Consider the following 9,797-nt stretch of genomic DNA (forward strand, 5'->3'; position numbering starts at 1 on the left):
TTCCTCTATCCCGATGACTCGTAAGTTTGGTTTTTTATGTTATCCCATATCTCTTGGATGTTTTTCTTGTGATTTTTTACCAGCCTTTCTGAGTTGGCTAGACTCTTTTCAAGATGATATATTTTGTCTTCATTATCTGATGTTCTGGCTTCTACTTGCTCCACTCTGTTAGTGATACTCACAATTGAGTTTTTAATTTGGTTTATCGTTTCCTTCATTTCTAGAATTATTGTTTGATTTTTTTAATAATCTCTATCTCCTGATAAAGATGCTTAACTTCTTCTTTTATCTGTTTATGTAATTCATTTTCAATGTGTTCTTTCACTATTTGGATTTGCTGTCTCGTATCCTCTTTAAGGTTCCATTCCATCTGTCTAAGGTATTCCTTGAGTTCTTTATATGACCATTTTTCTGATGACTCTAGATCCTCCTGAATATTTAGGCTGTCCTTCATTTTTTGTACTCCTTTTCTTCCTTGCTTTTTTATGCTGCTCATGTTACTTCTTGTTCTTTTTGACTGCTGAGTTACTGTTTACTCTTATAAATTTATTTGATGCTTGGGAGGAAAGATATTAGAAGGGAAGGGAAGAAGTCACTAAAGAGAATGAGAGTAGGCAGGTAGAATTCAAGTAAGGGGGAATAAGAACATTGAAAAGAAATGAAAAGACAAAAGAAAAAAATAGAAAATAAAGAAATAAAGAAAAAAAAATTTAAAGTATAATGATAATAAAAAAATGAAAATTAAAATTTAACAAAATAATAATAATAAAATAAAAAATTAAAAACATTAAAAAAAGTTAAAGAACAACAACACCAACAAAAAATGAAAATGAAAGAAAAAGAAAAAAAAAATAAAATAAATGCAGTCATAGAGTTTGATTAACTTCTCTTCCAGTAGGTGGAGCTGTGCCCACTGGGCCAAGCTTCTCCTCTCAATAGGTGGGAACCATTCACTTTGCAGCAGCTCTTCGTCCCAGACTGGGCGGGTCTCTAATCCTGAGTGCCTAGGGCCTACTCTTGTGTTTCCTCAATCCAGGCCCTGCTCACCTGTGAAGCTCACCACAATACTGGCTACATGCCAGGTCTGCTGCTCCTGGGAGCCCTGTTTTCATGAACGCCTGGGCACACTCTCCCTGTTTGCCTCCCTCAGACCCTAAGTTTGTAGAGCTTGGGGCTGAGAACCCCCAGCAAATTTCCTTGCCCCCCGGTAGCCATGCCCCCGGTAGCTTGTGCAAGAGACCTCAGTTGTCAGAACTGGTGGGAGCAGTAGCCTGGAGTTCCGCACCGCAAGTCCAGCGCCACTCCTGATTCCCTCAGTCTGGCTATCGCGCTCAAAGGAGAGCTGGGAGGGGCCCTTATGGGAGAGCTGGGAGGGGCCCTTAAGGTTTCCCTGCTGTGTGGAGAGAGATGGCTAGGGGATTACACACCTGTTGCGCTGGTTTAAATGAAATTATCTCCTCCGCCTGTGATGTCAGTTCTCTGCCATGGTGGTATCCCATGCAAATGGTGACCGTTCGTTCCCTTTGCCAGGTGACCAATACAACAGGTGGGTCCTGACTGTCTCTCCCAAGCCCCGTTTCAATCCTCTGGCCACTGCCTATGAAGGCTCAGTTGGCTTTTACCTCTGTAGGTTCAGATGGGCCGACCAGCTATTTCAGGGGGATCATTAATGCTGAGTCACGAGAAGCAGGCAAACCGGAGTTTGAATGCAGCCGATCAGGGCTCGGTGTGTATGTTCTGAGGGGCCCAGACTGTTCGCCCCAGATCCACGTCAGCTCAGCATTGCCTAGTGATCCTGAGCAAACAGCATTTAGACAATTTACGACTCCCTATGCCCGCACAGCTGGAGAGGTCAGAGACTTGATCTCTCCACTCCCGCCGCCATGTTGGATCCCTCCCTTTGTGATGTTTTAATATGTAAATTTCATTGGTTCTTGTGTCTATCCTCAATGAATTTTTAATTCTAGTTTCCTTCAATATGTGGCTACATCTCACCAAACAAAACTACCCATACTTGCTCTTATCCTCCTGACTTAGTCCATAGAGAACAATATCATGCCCTCTCAGATACTTCAGTGACTCTCTAAAAAATCCCCACATACCAAAACTATTCTCTGTGAGAAACAACTATGATTGTGATGTTGATGTCTATGCCATCACTAAAGACTCACAATTGTGAAAGCCAAATTTACCTGCATAATCATTGCAGATCATCTATCAAATAAATTTTTTTTAGAAAGTGGAGTGTGGCCCTTATGTGATGCTTTTTTTAAGAAACTGTCCTTATATAACTTAAAAATGATTTATTACTATACTTTCTGGTATGAGATTCTGATGCACAGAATACTTTCAATACACAGCAATGCACTGGTGAATATTTGGTTAAACATTGTGTGTTTCTTTGCTCTTTTATTTCACTGTAACTATGAAGACAAATTTAGATATAATTGAGGAAAATCCTTACTTACCTTTATCTTTGCTCTAAAATTCCTTATAACTTAAATTTAATAGAATATTGCAAATTCTTCTTCTAAATCATTCTTAATTATTAAGATTTTTAAGAATCACTGGAATTCAGGTGTCTGATATTGGGTTAGAATTTCTGTGAAATAATTGTTAATATTCATATTAACTTATAATAGTATATATGTTTAGTTCCATGTTTGATGGACATATTCTGTACATATTAAATATTACATAAAATTACATTGTAAAATTGACTTCCTAGTAGAATGTGCTGTGTATAACTGGCTGTAACAGATTTTTGTTATCATCTCACTGTGTCTGACCCAGAAAAACTTTTCATAGCATTGGGAGAGTTTCACCAGACTTTTTTCCACTACAGATTTTGTCAAGCTATTGAGTAAGTCACTTCTGTCTTTAGACTGTTTCTGAAGGAAAAAAAAATATTACTAAATTGTATTAGCATTATCCTAAGAGTTGGTTTCTGATCATTTGCATTATGTATTCCATACAAGAATAATTCTACTTTGTTCAATAAAGTTCCTCACCCAAAAATAAAATGGAAATAAAAAATTTATTTGAAATCTTTTCAAAATTATTTCCTCACTTTTCTTATTGTTTCTGTTTTCACTTTTGATTTCTGACATAAAGTCCATAGTCTCCCCAAACAACTACTATATTTCACTTGCTAGCCATTGATTAAGGTTTGTTTGAAAAATAAGAAGAAGGAGAAGGAGAAGGAGAAGGAGAAGGAGAAGGAGAAGGAGAAGAGAAGGAGAAGGAGAAGGAGAAGAAGAAGAAGAAGAAGAAGAAGAAGAAGAAGAAGAAGAAGAAGAAGAAGAAGAAGAAGAAGAAGAAGAAGAAGAAGAAGAAGAAGAAGAAGAAGAAGAAGAAGAAGAAGAAGAAGAAGAAGAAGAAGAAGAAGAAGAAGAAGAAGAAGAAGAAGAAGAAGAAGAAGAAGAAGAAGAAGAAGAAGAAGAAGAAGAAGAAGAAGAAGAAGAAGAAGAAGAAGAAGAAGAAGAAGAAGAAGAAGAAGAAGAAGAAGAAGAAGAAGAAGAAGAAGAAGAAGAAGAAGAAGAAGAAGAAGAAGAAGAAGAAGAAGAAGAAGAAGAAGAAGAAGAAGAAGAAGAAGAAGAAGAAGAAGAAGAAGAAGAAGAAGAAGAAGAAGAAGAAGAAGAAGAAGAAGAAGAAGAAGAAGAAGAAGAAGAAGAAGAAGAAGAAGAAGAAGAAGAAGAAGAAGAAGAAGAAGAAGAAGAAGAAGAAGAAGAAGAAGAAGAAGAAGAAGAAGAAGAAGAAGAAGAAGAAGAAGAAGAAGAAGAAGAAGAAGAAGAAGAAGAAGAAGAAGAAGAAGAAGAAGAAGAAGAAGAAGAAGAAGAAGAAGAAGAAGAAGAAGAAGAAGAAGAAGAAGAAGAAGAAGAAGAAGAAGAAGAAGAAGAAGAAGAAGAAGAAGAAGAAGAAGAAGAAGAAGAAGAAGAAGAAGAAGAAGAAGAAGAAGAAGAAGAAGAAGAAGAAGAAGAAGAAGAAGAAGAAGAAGAAGAAGAAGAAGAAGAAGAAGAAGAAGAAGAAGAAGAAGAAGAAGAAGAAGAAGAAGAAGAAGAAGAAGAAGAAGAAGAAGAAGAAGAAGAAGAAGAAGAAGAAGAAGAAGAAGAAGAAGAAGAAGAAGAAGAAGAAGAAGAAGAAGAAGAAGAAGAAGAAGAAGAAGAAGAAGAAGAAGAAGAAGAAGAAGAAGAAGAAGAAGAAGAAGAAGAAGAAGAAATTTTAAAGAACAAGATGAAATAACTCCATACTTGACTTATAGGTTGCCTACAGCATTGTTCAAAATTATTGTTTTATCTTGATGACCTCTGCTTCTTAAAGAATGCATTTTTCCTGTGACTCACATGATACATCTAGATATTTTATGTATTCACATGACTTATACTGCTGTAGGCAATTTTATTTGCTATTTAATCTCACTGTTTCTCAGGTTATATCCTTCTTCATCCATGTTGTGGGAAACATTTCTTTTTTTCTTTATTTTTTCCTTATTAATATTATTTTTTTAAATTTTAATTTATTTAAAAAATAAATCACAGCAGAATGCATTACAATTCTTATTCCACATATATAGCACAATTTTTTATATCTCTGTTTATACATAAAGTATGTTCCCACCAATTCGTGTCTTCATACATGTACTTTGGATAATGATATCTATCTCATTGCACCATCCTTGCTAACTCCCTCACCCCTCCTTTCTCCTCCCACCCCTCAACCTTATCTACAGTTCATCTATTCCTCCCATGCTCCCCACTCCACGAACCACTAAGAATCAGCCTCCTTATATCAGAGAAAACATTCAGAATGTGTTTTGGGGGGATTGGCTAACTTCACTATATTATTAATAATCTCCTACTTGTTTAAAATTTAAATTGATTTAAGTTTTGTGTGTTAAGAGCTGGAGATAGAGTTCAGTGTCCCAGCATATGCTCAGTATGTATGAGGGCATGGATGCTATCTCTAGATGGCAAATACATATAAATATGTATGTTTTTATTCTGTGTTCTTTTCTATTCATACAACTAAGTGCATATATATGTCACCTATTTAGATAGCTCTAATCCTATTATATGTGCTTTTACATATGCCAAGAAAATAAAAATCTTATATATCAAATACACTTCATTTTCCAAATATATTTTCATAATGGCTGACAATAGAGTTGAGTATTTTTTCAATAAAATCATTACAATAGTATAACAAGAACAAAGTATAAGTTTTACATCATTCCTCCATGCTGTACATAGAAATAATTTCAAATGGTTCTTTTATGAAAAAGTACTATAAATATTATATACAGCCTAACATTTTTGATCTGTATAATTTCCAATGGTGAAGCAGGTAAAACTCAGCATTTTATGTTCTTTTTTAATTATCCTTTGAGGAAATTTTTATTTTACCCTTATTTCTGTACCTTTTGGAAATTTGTGTGATACTTCAACACATGCATATAATGTTTTCTGATCACATCATGGCAATTAGCACTTCAGTCTCCTTAGCATTTATCAATTCTGATGCTGGGCACATTACAAACACTTTCCACTAGCATTTTAAAAATATTCAATAAATTTAAAAATGTGCATTTTTTTCAGATTTTTTCTGTATTTTCCAAATATTTGATACCTCCAAATATATAGAAATTTCTGAGACTCTTATGGTGAATGGCAAGGAAGCACTTTGGAGCCACACAAATTCATATAGATCTGACAATCACAAATATGGATATGAATCTTGTTTATTAAACTTCATTACCACTACAACTTTCTTGAATTTGTATGATCAGTCTGCTAATCATCCTTTTTCTTTTCCTCTTTTTCCTCTTCTCTTAACATTTCTATTGACAAAGTCTTTATCCCTTATTATGAATGGAGAAATATTTTACATAAAGGTACAATATTTCTGGACTGCCCAGAATGTTCATTTCACTGCTTCTGGATGGAAAGTTACCGTATTGTATTTTAAACTTTGAATAAGGTCAGATTTTATGTTGATACTAAAGATGTAGCCAAAGAGGATCTATTAAAAGATCAAGTAATGATGTAGTAAAAAATGCTTGCTTCCCAATTGTGTCATAAATGTGTAATATTCACTAAAAATACATTAGTTCTTTTGTTTGTAGTGGTACCTCACTCACACCAAAAATTATTATTAAACTTCTGCAAAAATCCTAGGCTATCAGCAAAAGAATCTCTGCAAAATAAAAAAAAATGATATATAAGAGTTTTTAAAGGTTTACAAATGGGAAATGTGTTTACAAATGTAAAGTGTGGTAAGAAAGTTTCTTTTAACAAAGTCTCTGGCCTTGGGACAGCAAGGTTCCCTGGGATATTTACTTTTCAATGATAAGAGGAGAGGTCACTATTTGGGTTCCATGAAAACAGCTGGGTGGGGGTGGTGAGAGAAGCTCTCCCTTTCTCAGACACTGATTCTTACAAAAACTGTCTTTTAGGGGTTATAATTGAGAGGTTAAATTACCCAGAACAATAAAACAAAAACCTGTTGTCATGGGAACTTCTGTAGATTGTGTACCTCTGAGTCCCTCCCCCTATGAACTGGGTATAAAGTTCTAAACTTCCCGAACTCAGGTTCAGGGGGACTGATTGATTACAGCAAAAGCTTTTCCCTCAACTAATAAATAAATAAACCTGCCTACAGTTTTCCATTTCAGTGATATGTCTTGTCTGTTCCTAAAACAGGTTAACTTTGAGAAATATAATTCTATGTGCTTATTGATTGTTTCATAATTATAAACTCAGGAAAACCTACACATACAAGTGATATGAATCAATAGATCCTCATTGAAACTAAACAATTTGTACTCCATGTTATATGTTACATACAATTTTTTCTATTACCTTTCTGTCAGGCAGCTTGGTATGAAGACCTTTATCCCCCAGGGAGTTTTCATGAAGTCTCCTATAACCTTGGGATAGCCAAGAAACACCTGTGTTTTCCTTATTATAACATTTCCCATACAATATCTTTCATGCTCACAGTCTACCTTGTAAGCCGAATTAAAGATGTTTGTGCTACTGTGTTTCTCCACATATTCAGTGATTTTCTGTGGTACATGATTGTCATTTGTCAATACTTTTTCAGAGAATGACAGGCATTTTCTTATGTGTTGAATAATGAAGATCTTCATTTAACTCACTCTATCCTCAAAAGTCCCTTTTCTTCTGTAATACAAATGAGATTCACATACTTCTTGTGGTAAAACACGCACTAATTTCAATTTATAGGGATTTTTGCTCAATTTCCTATAATTCTGTCACTGTGAGTGAGCTATTCTGAGTGAAAAAGAGAATAATTCCTGGTAAAAATTGCAAAGATGACAGAAACGAATAAATGGAAGAAGGTTTACCTTAGGCAGAGGTTTGGCTGGTCTGCAGTGGAGTCCTCCAACAAAAACGACATTTGGTAGGGTCCGGCGAGGAAATTCCAAGTCCCAATAGGTGTGAATGAGCCAGATATCTGCTTTTGCCATTGTCTCTGACAATGTAGTGGGTTGTCCTGAACAGGAAAAAGAAGATAAAAGTTATAAGGAATTGTGAAATTGTCATATAAATATGCATATGCCTAGTGTCTGGAAGAACTTTCATTACAAAGACAAATATGTTTAAGTGTGTGTAATTTGATAATGATACTATGAGTACATCGAAAATATATATACATTTGTCTGTATTTATTATGTATATAGGATTCTCATACATATATTTATATATATATATGTATATACATATATGTATACATATATATATATATATATGTACATATATGGAATTTTGGAGCAGACAATAGTGTAAACTATTCATTTACAAACTTAAATATCATCAAAGTAAGGTAGTGATTTTATAGAGGTAAATATGTATTTTTTTATCTAAAGTTATAAAGGTAACAAACACAAATGTAAACAAATATTTGAATTACATAATCCATTAACTGTACCTCATTAAGGAAAGGAAATTTACAGCATTCTTTTATCTATTTATACAGTTTGGAGGAAGAAATATGATTGTTGTTTCTGCAGGTGAACTGAAAGGAAATTGAGTATGTTTCTGTTTGTGATATCTACTAATGGTTGGAGTTCATGTTAGGAGCTTGCAAATATTTATTATATAGAAATATTTAGGAAAAATAGTTGTAAATAGTTAAGAATATAAATAGAATTCTTTTTATACAATTTTTGTTTTCTTTAAATGACAGATAGTTTAAAACAAAAGACTAATAAATTACATTTGTATGCTTCAAAATTATAGACCTTAAAGAGAATGAATTGCAAAGCTTTAGTAAAAAAAAAATTTACAAATGCCAGAAACCATAACGAAAGGCCTCCTGGTCTGGGATGAAAACACAGTCACCCAAGTGAGAAGGAATTTCTAAGGTTAAATGACAAAGTAGTTTCTAAATGAAGAATCTAATGAAGTAAAGAGAAAAAAAAATTCTGAGTGCTACATAGATTGTTGTACTTTAGATACACATGTAACCCCTGAATCTCTGTGTCTATGTTTATCAAGATATTTATATAAAGTTTAAAATTAATTTCAAAGATAAATAAAATGAGTAGTACAATGGTAAATTGTATGCAGTTGCCTAGAGAAGTCCTCTGGGCTCTATGTGGTGGGTGCATGCATTTCTGGTGTGTCTTATACAAGTGATGGCCAAAGGTTTCTGACACATCAATGTCCATTTTTCTGTAGTATTCTTGATTTTGATGGATGATTTTCTTTTATTACATGATAGTATTAATATTTTTTTCTCTAACTTTATATTCTTGTAAATATAAAGTTAGAAGCTTCAGAAAGGCCCAGGAAAGTTAGGATTTTGTAGTATAAGTGATTCACCTAGTATCTCACTGTAAAACTGATTCCATCTTTTCTCATTAAATGATTCAAACCAAAAGTCAAAATATAGCATGTATAGCATATTTTTTACCCGCTCAATGAATGTCATTTGATCGCTTAGTTTTGTCCATATAAAAAGAACTTAGGAAGGAGGAAAGAGAATTTCCCCACTATACTTTTCGAATGTGTAACCAAAAGAGAAGCAGACTGTATATACAAATGTTTTTTTTTTAAGAATTTCAGCCAGAAGCTCCCCACAAGGACAAATGGTGTCTGAAAGAATAATATCGAAACTTGATTCTTGTAGTTTTGCCATAAATTTCTTGTTCAAAACTGCATCTCTACATATATTCTCTATATAATAAAAAAAATTGACTTGAAGATTCTTGTAATAATGAATAATATTTCCAAAATGTTTTTTGGCAACTCATAAAGCAGTACATTGATCCACTGATTATAAAGATTCTCTACATCTTCTCTTGATAATGATGCTGGATAGCTCTCAAATTTAATGGCAGATGATTTGTCACCATCCACAAAAACGGAACCTGAAGGTCTCAAAACAGTCACCTCATGCCCCCTCTGTGTGAACTCCTCCAGTATTGTCTTTAAGTTGATCCAATGGCAATATTCCATTGCCCACAGCAGCACATTTCCACATCTTCCAGAACCAAAGTGACTACTCAGATGTAGCAGCAACAGAACTGCAGTAATTTTCACAGACATCCTGGTGAAATGCAAGGCTTCCTTTCACATTGAATTTCCTCTGTTCTTGCCGACATCAAGAAAAAATCATTAGTTGGTTAAAATATAACTTGTACACATCAAAGTAAATACACAGGTGAACATTTGGAATATCTGGATGCCTAGTAGAGAAATTAAAGGTTACATGTCTTCATGTTTGTGTATGTGTAATGACTCTTTTGTGACTATAAATGTTCTCCTGAGTTT

The 9,797-nt window shown here is 34.0% G+C and overlaps 1 protein-coding gene across 1 annotated transcript in view; it reads right to left on the reverse strand.

Annotated features, from left to right (window-relative positions):
• LOC107139271 (UDP-glucuronosyltransferase 2B31-like) overlaps positions 1-9,572 on the reverse strand; it is a 26,781-nt gene extending 17,209 nt beyond the window's left edge. The window contains 3 exon segments of the mRNA XM_048784592.1: positions 7,367-7,515; positions 8,847-9,231; positions 9,288-9,572. Of these exon segments, the coding sequence (XP_048640549.1) occupies positions 7,367-7,515; positions 8,847-9,231; positions 9,288-9,572 (819 nt within the window).
• Between the last annotated feature and the right edge of the window lie 225 nt (positions 9,573-9,797).

The sequence above is a fragment of the Marmota marmota genome, unplaced genomic scaffold (assembly GCF_001458135.2).
Source record: "Marmota marmota marmota unplaced genomic scaffold, marMar, whole genome shotgun sequence".
Taxonomy (NCBI): Eukaryota; Metazoa; Chordata; class Mammalia; order Rodentia; family Sciuridae; genus Marmota; species Marmota marmota.